The 17,380-nt window shown below is 39.1% G+C and overlaps 1 protein-coding gene across 13 annotated transcripts in view; it reads left to right on the forward strand.

Annotated features, from left to right (window-relative positions):
- LOC132107156 (receptor-type tyrosine-protein phosphatase kappa-like) overlaps positions 1-17,380 on the forward strand; it is a 181,821-nt gene that overhangs the window by 154,585 nt on the left and 9,856 nt on the right. For 2 of the 13 annotated variants that reach the window (XM_059513390.1, XM_059513392.1), the window contains 11 exons: positions 1,619-1,754; positions 4,847-4,876; positions 6,370-6,530; positions 6,945-6,980; positions 11,572-11,762; positions 12,285-12,372; positions 13,051-13,190; positions 13,334-13,351; positions 13,792-13,828; positions 15,966-16,063; positions 16,972-17,088. In XM_059513390.1, coding sequence (XP_059369373.1) covers positions 1,619-1,754; positions 4,847-4,876; positions 6,370-6,530; positions 6,945-6,980; positions 11,572-11,762; positions 12,285-12,372; positions 13,051-13,190; positions 13,334-13,351; positions 13,792-13,828; positions 15,966-16,063; positions 16,972-17,088 — 1,052 coding nt within the window. Of the gene's footprint in view, positions 1-1,618; positions 1,755-4,846; positions 4,877-6,369; positions 6,531-6,944; positions 6,981-11,381; positions 11,423-11,571; positions 11,763-12,284; positions 12,373-13,050; positions 13,191-13,333; positions 13,352-13,791; positions 13,829-15,965; positions 16,064-16,971; positions 17,089-17,380 lie in introns of those variants that run through there. The other 11 variants (XM_059513391.1, XM_059513396.1, XM_059513398.1 and 8 more) reach the window with 11 other exon arrangements.

Here is a 17,380-nt window from a genome sequence, read left to right on the forward strand (position 1 = left end):
AAAGTGACATTCAGCCAAGTATGGTGACCCATACTCAGAATTTGTGCTCTGCATTTAACCCATCCGAAATGCACACACACACAGAGCAGTGAACACACACTGTGAGCACACACCCGGAGCAGTGGGCAGCCATTTATGCTGCGGCGCCCGGGGAGCAGTTGGGGGTTTGATGCCTTGCTCAAGGGCACCTAAGTCGTGGTATTGAAGGTGGAGAGAGAACTGTACATGCACTCCCCCCACCCACAATTCCTGCCGGCCCGGGACTCGAACTCACAACCTTTCGATTGGGAGTCCGACTCTCTAACCATTAGGCCACGACTTCCCCTAAGACTTTACTCTTAATTCAGATCGGTCCAACGCAATAACAAAATCTGAGCAGGTCTAAAAACTGAAACTGTTGATGCTGCAACTTTACACTTTGGAAAAGTTATATATATTTTTTTAATATGAGCAGGCCTACAAGCTGGGATTGGTAATGCTGCACTGTAATCATAGTTATTTATTTATATTTTTCTTTATATTTTATTATATGATATTGGTTTGAGACTGAGAGTATTTTATTTAGTGGAGAACTTAGCAGCAGTATTTTATTTCTTATTCGTTTTTTATTTTATATATATTTTACTAAAAAGTATTAAAAAAAGAAAATTGTAAACAAATTGTTAAAAAAAGTTTATAGTAATAAACAACCTGCAGTTTAATGTTTGCATTTCTTTCCCTTACTGTACCGAAAATGAACCGAACCATGACTTTAAAAACGTGATTTTTGCGTTCCGTTACACCCCTAAATTAAACACACCTCTATTTCTCAAGTGACCCCTGGTCGGTTTGTGTTTTGAAGCCCTATAGATGACAGGCCACGCCTCTCCACAGCCAATCACGTATTCACTTAGAATTGCCTGATCTGCATATGAGTGTTAAAGCCAGTGGATTCACAGTGTTCACCACACTCCACACTACAGGCCTGCAGAATACACTGTATAGTGTGCTGGCTTTACTCCTGTGTCTTACAGAGTCCCAGAGGTTTTACATCGTATCCTTCACACTCTGTTCTGTAGGCAGCATCTCCTCTTTGAACAGTTTCATTCTTTTATTTTTAGAGCAGACTCATTTTTGTGTTCTGTATAATGTATCCGTGCCAGGTAATAATATTAGCGTTCAACAATGGAATGATACTGTGGTTGTGTGCCAATGTTTGGAGAAACATATCCGACAGTCATTTTCAACCCATTCTGTTATGCTTTGGCAGCGAGAGAAAGATATCACACAGCAGACTGATGGCAGTTTGTGAGACGTCCAGGCATTTTAACAAATAAAGCTAATGTTGTGGTCAGAAGACTTTCATGCTATTTCGTTTAGAGGTGCATTTGTAGGAGCTTGTCATTATAGGAGCATCAGTGTAAAAAATATATATATTTTGGTATTTGGTGTTGTTGTTTTTTTGGTGCTTCTCTGGCTTTTTAGTAGAAAAAAACAAAATAATTTGTCATATTTTGAATTTAAGCTTGCATCTCATCTCATTGCAATGGAGCGTGTGCTCTAACCTCTAAGCCATGTCTCACACCTAACACTTATCCGAGGGAAAATTAACTTAAAAAGATTTGCTTTTTGTCTTCAGGGGCCACAGAGGAGCCAGAAGTGATTCCAGACCCAGCCAAACAGACCGACCAAGTGGTGAAAATCGCCGGCATCAGCGCGGCCGTGCTGGTCTTCATCCTCCTGGTGCTCGTGGCCATCCTGCTGGTGAAGAAAAGGTAAGACTCTGTGAATTTGTGTTGGCTTTTGAGATGCACACCGACATCCTCCTTCCACTGCCATCTCATCACATCATCAGCACCCAGGGAGCAGCCACAGGGGCCCTACACGCCACCCAGGGGCCGCTCGTTCCCCCAGCCTCTGCCTTCCAGTGTAACACAGCCAAATCTCAATTAAAGCCATTAAAAGAGAATCAGATGCACACAAAGTAAACCCGTACAGTATAGGAGCTCCAATAGAAATCATACTCTGCACTCTAACATCATTATTTAACCCATTTATTTAACCTGTTTATTCAAAAAAATTATTTCTGACCCCAAACTTTTGATCATGACGCTAGAACCGTTCAATTTCCAGAGAATTTACATAATCATACATTGAAAAGTCTGAATGCACTGCATTTGGATATCAATGTTGAATCTGTAAATGTCCTGTTGCTCAGCATATCAACCAGCTTTATTTTCCATGTCTATCCAAAAACATTATTAACAAATTTCATGTGTAATTTTTTTTATCATGTATTTGAATGACAGCTGACCATTGCATGAAATACGATGGTCTAGAGATTGAATTAGATGACTTCATAGTTGTTGTTTTTTGTTGTTGTTGTTTTTGTTTTTTGGTTTCTCAAAACATTCGTCAAACAAAGCCTGAGATATGGCACATATATTTGTGGCCAGATTATTAGTCATAATAGTCAGTTATGTGTTTGATTCTGAAGAGTGTGCTTTCATGAATCAGCTTTATTCTGTGTGTTTCAGTGTAGTGTCTGAGGTGAACATTCACAGGACACACCGGAAAGTATTTGTGAGGTGAAGGAAAACAACAGAGTGTGTTTGTAGGTGTCAGGAAGCTGAGCGTTTGTTTCTCTGTGACTGTGTGAGTCTAAAGCCAGACGAGGTGAGCTTTTGTAAATGAGTTACAGTGGCAGTAAGAGCCTGTGTTCTGCTCCTCTGTTTTAAGTGTATGTTCACCTCCTCCAGATCTCTCTCTCTCTCTCTCTCTCTCTCACAGCAGTTCTTGCTGCTTCTGTCTAATGGCTCCATCATGTGGCGTGTTCTTGAACAGCGCTCTGTTTAAAGCCCAAATCAATGCTCATAACAGACCAGACTGGAAACATCAGCTGGCATCATTTGCAAAAGCTCTCTTTTCTAACCTAATGAGGAAAAGGCTGACTTACATTTGGAAGCACACTGTAAAAATAGTGAATAGTGAGGTTATGCAGGGAAGCTCATTGTGCTCCTTTAAAAACAGTGCGAATCAAACTCACTTCATCACGTGTCAGAGCAGAAAATCATGTCACACTGTGAATTTACTGTGTTTTAATGATGTTTGGGAAATTAGTAATGGGAAATGCAATTCATAACTGTTTATGTAAGAGAGAAAAGGAGCGTTTTAATCATTTGAGAGGAGAGTACGTACTATAAGGATTTGTTGGAGGTGAAAAGCTTCATGAATTTGTAGCGTGCAGCTTGTAGTCTGTAGAAATGAGCATGTTTTGTGTCCAGATCTCTTTCTTAAATTCTAGTGATTTTTTGTTCCCCATACATCCTTCCCTCTTGACCTTAGATGTGTCTCTGTTTTGAGTTCTAGTGAGAGATCCGAACGCTGAGGAGTTTTGAAGGTCTCTCAAACACACACGGTTCTTACTGTATATTCATTGTTGCACTGGCAGCCTACAGAAATCTTCAGTAACTAAAGACTCAGGGCTCTTCTGAACATCTTAGAATAGCTGGGTTCAAGAAAGGGAATGTTTTATACTGCGCATATACAGTATAAACTATTTTATCTTTGCATTACATATTGCAATTCTCAAGCATGATGATGATGATTGAACAAATAGAAATGTGAGACACTTAGTGAGTGTGCATATGTAAAAGGGTTATTTCTCCAGTGTTAAATAACCAGAGTTCTCTGAACAAAAGCAGAGATGTAGTAAGTTTTAGTTCAAACTGCAGGTCAGTGCAGCATATTATTCAAGCGGCTCAGTCTTATGTGCATTAAAAGCTAATTTTCTTTCTTTTTGGGATGCACTTGTATATGTCCTGGTGATGCTGTGGCTGCTGTCTGGGGGTAGAAGTGCACAAGTCTTTAGATGCCAGTAAAGCACCCTGACCTAACAGCACTAGCACTGATTCCTCATTCTCCTCCATTCTTCATTCACTCTGTGCAGTAGTATTAACAAGGTGCATTTTCCTAAATAAGAGATGCAACGTGTTAAACTGACACTTGTTGCTACGGATACAGCAAAGGCACAAGCTTCTGGCTGGTGATACTTTTGTAGAAATGCCACATTTATCTCCCACGACTGTTTTATTCGACAACCAGAAGTGTCCGATGCTAGGTGTTCTTCCTGAGAGTCTTCATCTCATGTGAATCAAACAGATCTGTTTTTGTTTTACTAACCAGACTTTATTTAGGTGGAGTGTAGTGCACCGTTCAACACATTTGACAGAAGTGGGAACTTTAATTTGTGGCAGCTTCATTTTTGCGTGTTACCATCCTGTTAAAATGAATTAATATGTACCTATGCTGAACCTCGACACAAAGCGATAAATACAAAAGGCTGTTTTCCAACTGAGCAATGGATAATCAATGTTTTTTGGTCAAACTGAAGATACTGCATCTTTAAAACAGTGGTCACTGGCACTGCTTATTTAGAAGGAAGTCAGCTGCTTGACTTTGATTTGATTTGCAGCATTTTTGTATTTTTTTTGTGCTCCACCTATTTTTCTTTTCTCTAAAAAATGGCTTTTTAATCATTTTAAATCATCTGTGCTTCAAGGTTTATTGCAGTGATTTTTCAAGTCACGGTGCCTGAAATGCATGATGAAATCGAGCAGCCACAGATTTTTTTGCATGCTCTGATTGCATTTTGTTTCTTTTCCTTCTTCTGACTGACGGCTGCCAGGTAAATAGGGTTTGAGATTGCCATGCATGTTTCAATGAGGGCAGCAGAGATCGGGCTAAAAGCTTCCGTCAGAACTGCTGTTGACTAGGTATCTGTTGCTTATGTTGGCACGGTTGATTCCCACATTGCTCTCACCAATATCTCTTCATCTGTTTGTGCTGTTTCTCATTCGCTTGCCAGGAGGAGCTACTATTCGTACTCATATTACCTGTAAGTAACAGAGACGCTCAGACCAAAGCAAAAGCAAAACGGTGACTTACATGCAGGGCTCTCTGCTCTCTGTCTATGGTTAGTCCTGTTAGTCTTTTAAAGATGCAGTATCCTTTTTTCAAGCGAAAACACAAATCGCTTTGACCAATCACGTTCCTTTGCATTGTAGTAGGACATGCTCGGCGACGGTCGCATCCAAGCGGTGTTATTTGAAAAAAGAATGCTGCACTTGTGTCTGTTATTCGTCTGGTTTTTTTTGGGTGGGGTTGGTTTTGGGTGTGTGCATGTGTGTGGAATAGTTACTCACCGTGTCTCCATCCACCTCTCATCCTCACACACTCATCTGTTCTTTCATTTGGTGAAGAGGGTGTTTCTCATGTGTCCCCGGTTGGCCTTTAGTCTGCAGCTCAGTTTAGCAGGCGACACGAGCGCTGCTTTGATGGCTTTCTAAGAGTTCCTGTGACACCTCTATAAAACCTTAGCCAGATATCAAGAGATTCCTGCTTTTATCCATTCGTGTCAAAATGAGCAAACAAGCAATCTTGTAACAAATAGAGATTGCATAAATCATTTGCATTACAAATCATCTTTCACAGCTCCACATTGCATTTCATCACATGACATGTCACTTTTTAAAAAGTAAAACCATGATAAGTGAATATATATTTCAGGTCCGATAAATCGGTTCTATATTTGCTTCCTTAAATACACAAACAACCTAAAAAATTGACACTGACATGGAAAATCTCTAAGTCTTGATCAGTACTAAGTCTTGTTGAACAAAAAAAAAGTCCATAAGATAAGACAAAGATAGAGCTCATGATTTGTTCATCTTGATGTTCTTGATGTCAGTTTGCACACGCCAATCCTGAATTAAATCCTTGCTTTAGATTTCCTTAATGTTTGAATGCACATTTCGCAAAATAAGTCAAATATTTTTTCTATTTTTTTCTTTAACTAAAAAGAACAGACAGCCTTGATCTAGTTTTAATTTGACATATTAATCTTAGGTTAACCCTACTGTAACAAGTTTTCCATGCAGCTCTTTGCTCATGAAAACAACATTATTTTCTGCTGTTTTATTGTTGTTAATTGCTGTTAGTTAAGATAACAACAGCTTTTCTATGCAAAAAGGAAAAAAAAAATTGTATCAAATTTTGAATTACAAGTTCCAGCATAAAAGGTCTTGCATTGACACACACACAAAAATAAAAGTAGTAACTTTTTTGATAGTAAAACGTGTTCAAATAGAAACAGGCATGGTTTTATTTCTCTGAATCACATCCACTAATTTGCAGGTATTTCCTAAAAGTTTCCTCAAAGCTGTCCCTTACCATGGAACTAAAGCTTTCCTATCGGCTCATCCCTTCTGCTCTCTCCTCTCTGTCATTTATTGCTACATGTGGGTGATTTGAGATGTGCTGAAGGGTGCAGTGATGCTGTTTTCTGGAGTAGTAGGTCTGTAATGATTCTGTCTTTAATTGGGTTCTCAGGAAGCTCGCCAAGAAGCGCAAGGACGCCATCGGAAACACCCGTCAGGAGATGACGCACATGGTCAACTCTATGGATCGCAGTTATGCAGACCAGAGCACTCTGCACGCTGAGGAGCCCATGTCCGTCACCTTCATGGACTCGCACAACTTCAGCAACCGCTGTGAGTAATCATGGAACATTGTAGAATCATATCAAGCTTGTCTGAGGATTTTGAAACTTCCACTCGATACGTGTAGGAGAACATCGTAAAAACCCAAAGCCTCAAGCAGCCCACGTAAAGAAAATGTGTGTCATGACAACATTTTATATTTGCACTGTAATACCAGTAGTTTAGATTATGTGCCTCTCTCTTGCCCGACCTAATTCAAGCACATTAATGTCATTAGTGCGACTCTGCAATGTACAAGGCATCCAAGTTAGATATTAGTACTGAGCTGATATTGTGCGAAACGCAGTGTTTCTGATGAATGGTGAGTAAACTCTCAAGTGCAGACGCAGCAGCTCTGATTTGAGTTTCTGAACATCCTCAGCTCTTGAGTTTTTGTGTATGATAACTCTGCGTGTTTCTCTGCAGTGCCTAATGACCCTCTCGTGCCGACAGCTGTATTAGGTGAGGACTGGGTGTATGCTGTGTCTGTGTCTGTGAGTGGAGCGCTGGAGTTTCATCAGAGCAATTCAGTTCAATCAAAAGACAACATGAAATCCAGTTTACTGGCTTTTACTTATGTCATTTGTGACCTGGGTCAATTTTTTGAAATGGAAATTTCTACATCATCTGAAGCTGAATAAATCATCTCTTCATTGATGTGTGGTTTGTTCGGAGGACAATATTTGTCTGAGATACAACTATTAGAAAATCTGGAATCTGAGGATACACAAAAATCTAAATATTGAGAAAATCATCTTTAAAGTTGTTCAGATGAAGTTCTTAGCAATGCATATTACTCATCAAACATTAGGTTTTGATATATTTACAGTAGGACATAAAACTAAATATCTTCATGGGACATGATCTCTACTTGATTTATGGCATAAAATAAAAACTATTTTAATATAATAATATTTTTGGCTATTGCTACAAATGTACCCCAGAGACTTAAGAGCCAGGGTCACATTTGGTCTTACTGTGCACTACTGTACACTTTTAATCAGTGCATGTTACAGTAAAATATATATATGTAATTATTTCTTTTTTCATCTAGATGTGTTCACATTCTTCTCCTCTTGTAACAAAGGAGGTGTGAGCGAGGAGATAATATTAGCCAACATTATAGGCCAATCTAATCAAATCAAAATGATTTAAATAAAACCCTTCCCTTCATAATTAGTACATTTGCTGAAGAAGTGAAGCGCAATTTCATGTTGTCTTTAATTTGTACATATTTCCAGCCAAACACTTCTCCCCCAATTAGTAAAATAACTTCAAGTCCTGAGGTTAATGTTTGATTCTGGATGAGAGAACTGAATTGAGCTGAGGACTCGTTCTGCACATAAAGACTTTCATTACCCAGCATGCATCACTCATGAAGCCCCCCCACTATGTTCCTGTTGTGCTACATAGAACAGTGTTTCTCGATCATTTCCTGGGCTCCTCCTGTATTGCACAGTAAACTGAATCGCCTGCTTCAGCACGGATGGACTCTGCTATTGTCAAGTAATTACAATTACTACAACTGAACCCAAACACTACCCTTAAAATAACATTATATATGTCCCTAACGAGAGGTTGTGTCAGATTTAACTCAGGTAGGAGACTTGAGTAAACCCCCCCACCAGTGTTGGGCAGTAACGCGTTATTAGTAATGCGTTACTGTAACGCAGTTACTTTTGACAGTAACTAATACTGTAACGCATTACTTTCTAAATAAATTAACTCCGTTACCGTTACCACAAGGTGCATTGTCCGTTACTTTTTTTAATTAATTAATTTTGGCTGAAGTATAGCCTACGCCTAACCTGTTTGCAGCAGCGACGCATTGTAGGATTGGTGGACGCCAACCACTGTAAACACAAGACGCACTGTGGGCGCTTTTCCGTTTATTCAAGTATGTGCGGCAGTCAAGGCGAGCGCAAGATGAGTCGAAATATGCTCATTATTTTACTTTAGTTCAGCATAAAGACAAAAACATTTTAGGCAAATGTGAGCTGTGTCTTTCTGGTTCGAATGTTCGGAGCCCCGCACGTCACCTGTAGGAGAAAAAAAATCATTCCTTGGCGACGGTTTTGCAATCCGTCCTGTCAGTTCATAAACCGTACTCGCAAACTCATAAACTGTTCCCTCGGTTTAACAAATCGTGCCCAAGGATTAACAATCCGTGCACTCAGATTTTGTAAACCGTACCCTCGGGTTTAGAGTCTGTACCCGTGAATTCATTATCCGTGCGCACGCTTCACAATCCGTTCCTCTGATTTCTAAACTGTACTCACGGATTCATGCAGCAAGCTCCTACGTGTTAACATACAGTTTGAATGAATATTATTATGTGGAATAGGTCTACAGCAAAGTGTCTTAAGTGATTCTCCTTCAAGTGCAGCACGAGGTGGAATACAACGATTTAATAAGAAAGATGTGCATCAAAATCTTGTTTAATTGGTGATAATCTTATAGCACTTGATTATTATTATCAAATAATCCTGTCATTGTGACTGACTCAGGAGTAATTTGTTCCTCTTTTGTAAGTCGTTTTGGATAAAAGTTTCTTATGCATAAACTGTATAATAGCCTAATATATAATAATGATAAAAATAATAGTTATTTTTATTACTATTATTTTAATTTATAGGCTTAATCAATGAGTGCACTTAAGACAGTAAAAATGTTTGCATTTTTAAATAACCTTTTACAGTTTTGGAAATGTTTGTGTACTATTCTTTCTTAACATTAAGACTTATTCTGTTGATTTTATTAAATAATTAGACCTATTATAACATTACATTCAGTTAGAAAAGAAATGACAACATAATGTAATCCCACCGGCAGATTAATTTCTGTTTATTAAACATTATTTTTTCATAGTATCATATGAGACCATGATCAGCTTTTTAGCGTTTATTTTACATTAATCACCAATAGGATAAGACACCGCCGCCTGTGTTTTATAGCCTAAAATAAAAGCTATAAAGAAGAAGCCGTGAGTCTACAAATCCGAGATAATGATTCTGTAATGATTCAGGTTGATTTCATTTATTTATTTCACAATGTTCTGTGTTATGTTGTCCATTGTTGATAGTTTTCATCCTTAAGCTAGGAAAGGAACATTTTTAAGGGCTCAACACAACAGCTTTTATGATCCAGAAACCACTTTAGTTTTTGATTCTGAATATATTATTCAGGTGTTTTGTTATTTATTTCAGAAATCATTGTGATACACAATATTCAGTTCGTGCTGGTCTGAGTTAATCAGAATAGTGTTTAAAAATGACTTTCTGTTTAAGTCAGTTTTAAAAGGGCATTAATGGGAACATTAAAGAACGTTAACAGTAATGCATTACTTTTTGGTGTAAGTGATCAACAAAGTAATTGAGTTACTTTATGAATGAAGTAACTAGTAGCGTTAACTATGTCTTAGTAACTAGCACAACACTCCCCCCACACACAATATCTACTCTATAGTATAGTATCACCAAGTTTCTCTACTGGTGGGTTGCGACCCAGTGTACAGTTGTTTTGACATTATCACACTAAAGTGCACTTTATTATAATGTCAAATTAACAGTTTTGCTTGGCAGTGCATTTTAAATCATGTTTTAGTATTTTGTTGTGCTTTAAAGAAGTATACTATTTTTGATGTGTTGTCTAACAAACTAACACTTAAACCATATTTCATAGTCAACATGAAAATATATTTAAATATGTTCTGAAATCCTACTTTCGTGGGTCAAAAAACAAGTCAAACTTAATTTAAAATGTAAAATTTAAACTATAATGTATTTTCATTTAATTTAAATTAACATGCAATTAAGTATCTATATACAGTATATCGCATATACTATTTTTTATTTATTTTTTATTTTTATTTTAGTTTAATTTTTTTAAGTATACTAAAGTGTACTTCTTTTACATGAGGGATTTTAATAATTTATCCTTAAAAGATTCACATTACTTGAACATTTTAAGAACTACTTAAAATCTGCAAGCAGAATCAACTGGAAAGCACTGCTCTGTTTAAGCAAAGCCTCGTCACACACACACACACACACACACACACACACACATGACATTATGAGTGTTCCCGGAGCTCGTGGGATGGTGCCAAAACTGAACTGACAGCTTACTCGAAAACCTAATATAACTCCAGTCATCTGGGTTAACAGTTTCAGATGCTAACATAGAGCTAACATGACAGAACTAGCAAGAAAGAAGACGTTTTCTACATCAGTGGGGTATTTAAACGTCCCCTTAGGCCACGGCTCTGGCAGAGACAGCGCTGAAGTGTATAGGACAACACTTCATCCAAACAGCTGTGACTTACTGACATCTGTGATGAAGAGAGGTTCTAGACTCTCACAAGATGTGACCGAATGAAGTCTGATTATCAAAGTCTGCAGGAACCTTAACAAGTGTCTCAGTCAAGATGTAGGCCGGTGCTGTGTAGAAGAAACTCTAAAATGTGTGCTCGTCTTTGTTCTCGAGAATCGACGGGGGTTGTTGTAAATCATTTCCTGTGGTTTCGATTCCTGTGCATTTGATAATATTCAGAGGTGTCTTTTGTGGTTCGATATATATATAAATATATAAATATGTATGTATACTGATTATGTATGTGGCTTCCGCATCTCCACAAAAACTGCAGCTCAAGTGAAATTTGAAGTGCCTTCAAAAAAGCAAAAGTCTACCAGTCTGGATGTGATGTAGAGAGTGGCTTTGTTTGTGCTCCCCGTCGTCTCAGTGTCCTGTAGCTGTGTTCTGTACATGTTTAGTCCATATCATCCCATCAGCTATAGTACAGAGGCCATGTGTTTGAGCTGACGCTGAACTAAACAACTCTTTTCTCTCCCGCTGCCCCATAAGTGCCTATCACTGGTAAGTGTGTGTGAAGAAACGCCTCTGTCCTGTTCAGAGTGCACAACTCTGGGATTATATATGCATTTGTGAGGTTTTGCGTGTGTGTGTGTCGAGTCCTTTGAGTTTAGCATGTACAAAGACTTGTCCGAATCCCTCAGTGTGCATTCCAATAAATCTTTCCCGACCCCTTTCTCAGATGAGAACCACACAGCGGCGGCGGCGGCCGAAAACAGCAGACTGCTGGACATCCCGCGCTACCACTGCGAGGGCACCGAGTCGCCCTATCAGACCGGACAGCTCCATCCTGCCATACGGGTGGCCGACCTGTTGCAGCACATCAATCTGATGAAGACCTCCGACAGCTACGGCTTCAAGGAGGAGTATGAGGTTAGCTGTTTGGACTCTCAATCTGACGGCACCCATTCACTGCAGAGCATCCATTGATGACACACTGATGAAATTCTGCATTTCTCTGAACCTGTTCCCACGAAGAAACAAACTCATCTACATCTTGTTTTTAACATCCAAAAAAAAGAAAAAAGAAATCACACTTCTCCAAGAAGTCATTGAAACCCCTCCTCCACAGCGTTATAGCCACACATGTTTTGCACTGAAGAGTTTGCTGGTTGCAGGCAAAGCGTGTTGGTGGTTTATTTTATAAAACCACAAACTGATCAGTGGAGATTCTGTGCCAGATGCAGAACAATTTGTTTAGTTTCAGCTGCTGAGAGCGCCTGATGCTTCCTTAACTGTTCAGTGATCAAACTGACATGTATTTTCATGCACACAGAGCAAATTCAGACTACTGTGTTTGTGCTGATGTTGTCAGATATGATGAAAATAAGAGTAAATTAGGATATTGATTCACTTAAGCTCCTGTGTTATAATTGATTCTGTGTTTATCTCCAGAGCTTCTTTGAGGGTCAGTCTGCTTCCTGGGACGCAGCAAAGAAAGAGCAAAATCGAACGAAGAATCGATACGGGAACATCATTGCATGTAAGAGTGTAGGATAATCTCTAGTTCACTTAATATCTGGCTCCAAACACTCTCCTTTAGATGGTTTTGAAGTCATTTAAGAACCCTTTGGAAAGCATCTGTTGCTCTTTAGAAAACCAACATGTGCTGGTGCTTTAAAGATGAACATCAAGAACAAGTCATATTTCACCCCAACATCTTAAGATATTATATTGTGCACATAAAAACCAGGCCTGTTTTAGTAAGATCATTTTCAGTTGAACGCATTTCCCCAAAAATGTTCAGTATTTTGCATAAATTTACATACTTTTATCCAAAGTGCTTTACATTGCAATAAAGGTATGCATCAGTTCATGCATTCCCTGCATTCCCTGGAAATCAAGCCTGTCGACCTGGACATGAATTTAAATTGTTTATTTATAAAAAAACTGCTCATTGTGTCTGTATGACACGATTTTCATTCATGTATTTTTTTTCTGTACAGTTACGAATAAACTCAGTAGGTAAACGTCTGGACGCATTGAGGTGATGAGAAATGAGGAGAGAAAATGTGCTCGGTCATAAAAAATACTGCAAACAAACTTAGATTTGAGGTGAAATATGACCAGGACATGTTTTCATGCACCCACCGTAAGAGCATGCCAACAAAACACTGTTTTTGTCCTGAATCTGCTCTGTTTGCCGTGTGTCGCGCTGTAGACGATCATTCTCGAGTGATCCTGCAGCCAATGGAAGACGACCCGTCCTCCGACTACATAAATGCCAACTACATTGATGTAAGTGGCGATGCCGCCTCCTCCTCCATTGGCGAACGTGTGAGAAACGTCTCTCCCTCCCTCGTATGTGAGGTCTTTTATGCATGCCTTTGTCTCAACTATACACAATATACAGCTTTCTTTTCTTCCTTGTTGGAGGTGCTTGCTGACTCACTGACATTGTTGTGCTCTCTCTCACTCTTATGCGGTTGGTTTTGGGGCGGTAGATTTGGCTGTACAGGGATGTAAGTATCACTGTAGGCACACTCCCCTCTCTGTCTCACCTCTCCATGCTCTGAAGTCCATTTGCTTGCACTGACACACATTCAGCTCCATTCTGTCGTTCTTTTCTCACGCTGCCACTCATCTGCTTCGCCTGTGGCGTAGGCATCATGCATGTCAACATCCCTGGCCTGTATTTCAGTTAACGCTCATGATTTTGGTGTGGTGTGTTTTATTTTTTGTGGGAGGGGGGATTTGATGTTGGGTCTCCCTGAGGTGTGTGTTTGATCCGTAGAAATCGTAGTGTGTGTGTGTGCGTGTGTGTTGAGATTACAAGTCTTAAAATGAGCTTTTATAAGTGTAATTAAGCACAGTTTTGCATAGCACACTGTGAAATAAATTACTCTCAGATTTGAATTGTTTGCTGTCTCCAACAAAATTCTTATTTTTTTTTCTCTTGCAGGGCTACCAGAGGCCCAGTCATTACATCGCAACTCAAGGTAAACGAGGACCGCAAAATTAATTGAACAATAGAGCAAAAATGGAATGATGGTTAAATATAATTAACTAAATATAGTTTACCATTACAAATAATCAACAAGTGGATTGTCGTCAAATGGGAATACTGCATTCTTTTTTATCTGATACACATCTTAAAATGTGTCCATGCTCATAAATTCAAAATTATTCACTGAAACCTGCACCGGAAACATTCATGAAGCAGCAAGTATAAAAGAATAGCATCTACGTGAACTAGTTTTAAGTAAAAAATATTACTCAATAGTGCTGCATCATCCTCAGTGTATGAATTTATCCCAAAACTACTTTACATGGGTAAAACCATGTTGAAATATCTCTTCTCAACTTGCAAGCAGTACTCATTTTACAGGTGCTGGTCATATAATTAGAATATCATCAAAAAGTTTATTTATTTCACTAATTCCATTTAAAAAGTGAAACTTGTATATTATATTCATTCATTACACACAGACTGATATATTTCAAATGTTTATTTCTTTTAATTTTGATGATTATAACTAACAACTAAGGAAAATCCCAAATTCAGTATCTCAGAAAATTTGATTATAACTTAAGACCAATACAAAGAAAGGATGTTTAGAAATCTTGGCCAACTGAAAAGTATGAACATGAAAAGTATGAGCATGTACAGCCCTCAATATTTAGTTGGAGCTCCTTTTGCCTGAATTACTGCAGCAATGCGGCGTGGCATGGAGTCGATCAGTCTGTGGCACTGCTCAGGTGTTATGAGAGCCCAGGTTGCTCTGATAGTGGCCTTCAGCTCTTCTGCATTGTTGGGTCTGGCATATCGCATCTTCTTCTTCACAATACCACATAGATTTTCTATGGGGTTAAGGTCAGGTGAGTTTGCTGGCCAATTAAGAACAGGGATACCATGCTCCTTAAACCAGGTACTGGAAGCTTTGGCACTGTGTGCAGGTGCCAAGTCCTGTTGGAAAACGAAATCTGCATCTCCATAAAGTTGGTCAGCAGCAGGAAACATGAAGTTCTCTTAAACTCCCTGGTATACAGCTGTGTTGACCTTGGACCTCAGAAAACACAGTGGACCAACACCAGCAGATTACATGGCACCCCAAACCATCACTGACTGTGGAAACTTTACCCTGGACCTCAAGCAACGTGGATTGTGTGCCTCTCCTCTCTTCCTCCAGACTCTGGGACCCTGATTTCCAAAGGAAATGCTAAATCTACTTTCATCAGAGAACATAACTTTGGACCACTCAGCAGCAGTCCAGTCCTTTTTGAAGCAAGACGCTTCTGACGCTGTCTGTTGTTCAAGAGTGGCTTGACACAAGGAGTGCGACAGCTGAAACCCATGTCTTGCATACGTCTGTGTGTAGTGGTTCTTGAAGCACTGACTCCAGCTGCAGTCCACTCTTTGTGAATCTCCCCCACATTTTTGAATGGGTTTTGTTTCACAATCCTCTCCAGGGTGCGGTTATCCTTATTGCTTGTACACTTTTTTCACACATCTTTTCCTTCCCTACGCCTCTCTATTAATGTGCTTGGACACAGAGCTCTGTGAACAGCCAGCCTCTTTTGCAATGACCTTTTGTGTCTTGTCCTCCTTGTGCAAGGTGTCAATGGTCGTCTTTTAGACAAATGTCAAGTCAGCAGTCTTCCCCATGATTGTGTAGCCTACAGAACTAAACTGAGAGACCATTTAAAGGCCTTTGCATGTGTTTTGAGTTAATTAGCTGATTAGATTGTGGCACCAGGTGTCTTCAATATTGAACCTTTTCACAGTATTTTAATTTTCTGAGATGCTGAATTTGGGATTTTCCTTAGTTGTCAGTTATAAACATCAAAATTAAAAGAAATAAACATTTGAAATATATCAGTCTGTGTGTAATGAATGAATATAATATACAAGTTTCACTTTTTGAATGGAATTAGTGAAATAAATCAACTTTTTGATGATATTCTAATTATATGACCAGCAACTGTATATAATTCTAATACATTCTACTCTATTTATATCACAAAAGATGCAATGTAAAATCTGTCAAATGATGCCAATATTTTTGACGGATATCAAATAAAAGCAGAGATTTAGAGCAATAAAGCAGCACATTTGTTTTTGTTTTTTCCCCACAGGCCCTGTCCACGAGACGGTGTACGACTTCTGGAGGATGATCTGGCAGGAGCAGTCGGCTTGTATCGTCATGGTAACCAACCTAGTGGAGGTGGGCCGGGTATGTCACTATACTGCCTGCTGAGGGGCCGTCGTGTGTGCTCGTGCTCTGTGATGTGACCTGTGAAGGCCCCTGCCTGCAGAAACCTTTTGAAGAGTGAGCGATGATTACCGTATTTACCGGACTATAAGTCACACTTTTATTCATAGTTGGGCTGGTCCTGCGACTTTTAGTCAGGTGCAACTTATTTATCAAAATTAATTTGACATGAACCAAGAGAAATGAACCAAGAGAAAAAATTACCGTCTACAGCCGCCAGAGGGCGCTCTATGCTGCTCAGTGATCCTGTAGTCTCTAGCGCCCTCTCGCGGCTATAGACGGTCATTTTTTCTCTTGTTTCTTGGTTCTAAATAACTTATATATGATTTTTTCTCATCATGACGTATTTTTGGACTGATGCGACTTATACTTACGTGCGACTTATAATCCGAAAAATACGGTAACTCAAAAATGGGTGAATTTCACAAACCCTGTCAGGAACAAGCCATATTTCACCCCAAAATCAAAAGAAGGAAATAACCCACTTTTTTGACACTTCTCAAAGGGTTGAAGCATGTCTTTGTATGTATTTTGTACATCTGTGCATGTTGTGGACACTGTTTAATTATATTTCTGTGCACAAGTGAGTGCATTTGAACTGATTCAACAGCAGTCTTTATATCATAATGCTCTTGAAGCTAATGATCACATAGTACTAGAGGTGATCACTCACATCTTGAAGCATCTAAGCAAGATTTCAGCTTGAAGATTTAAGCATGCCATGAATTAAATCAGACTGCTGAGAATCAAGATGCATCTGTGTTGCTTGGCATCAGTCAGTATAGTACTGACTGTATTCAGTGTGTTTGCATTCGAGTGCGTGTGATTTGCTCTGTATTTAACGTTTGGTGGGTCTCATCCTCCTGTAGGTGAAATGCTATAAATACTGGCCAGATGATGCTGAAGTTTATGGAGATTTCAAAGTGACGTTTGTGGAAGTCGAGCCGCTCGCAGAATACGTTGTCAGGACTTTCACTCTGGAGAGGGTGAGATTATTTTGACGTTTAAAGTTTATTGTTAAAACCTTTTGTCTATCAAGGCAAGTGTTCACAGAGGTCACAATTATAAATATGTGTCTTTGTTAGATGAAGAGTCTGTATCTGCATGTGTCAGATGCTGCAGGATCTTTTCTTTTCACTAAAATCACTATTATTAAAACATATACTTTAAAGCAAGCATTATGGTCATTGTTAGTGGATGTATGCAGTCAGCTCTTCATCAAGGAGGAACCACAACTCTGTCCTCAAACCACAAACACACATGAAGTTACACAAGGCT

The sequence above is a fragment of the Carassius carassius genome, chromosome 27 (assembly GCF_963082965.1).
Source record: "Carassius carassius chromosome 27, fCarCar2.1, whole genome shotgun sequence".
Taxonomy (NCBI): domain Eukaryota; kingdom Metazoa; phylum Chordata; class Actinopteri; order Cypriniformes; family Cyprinidae; genus Carassius; species Carassius carassius.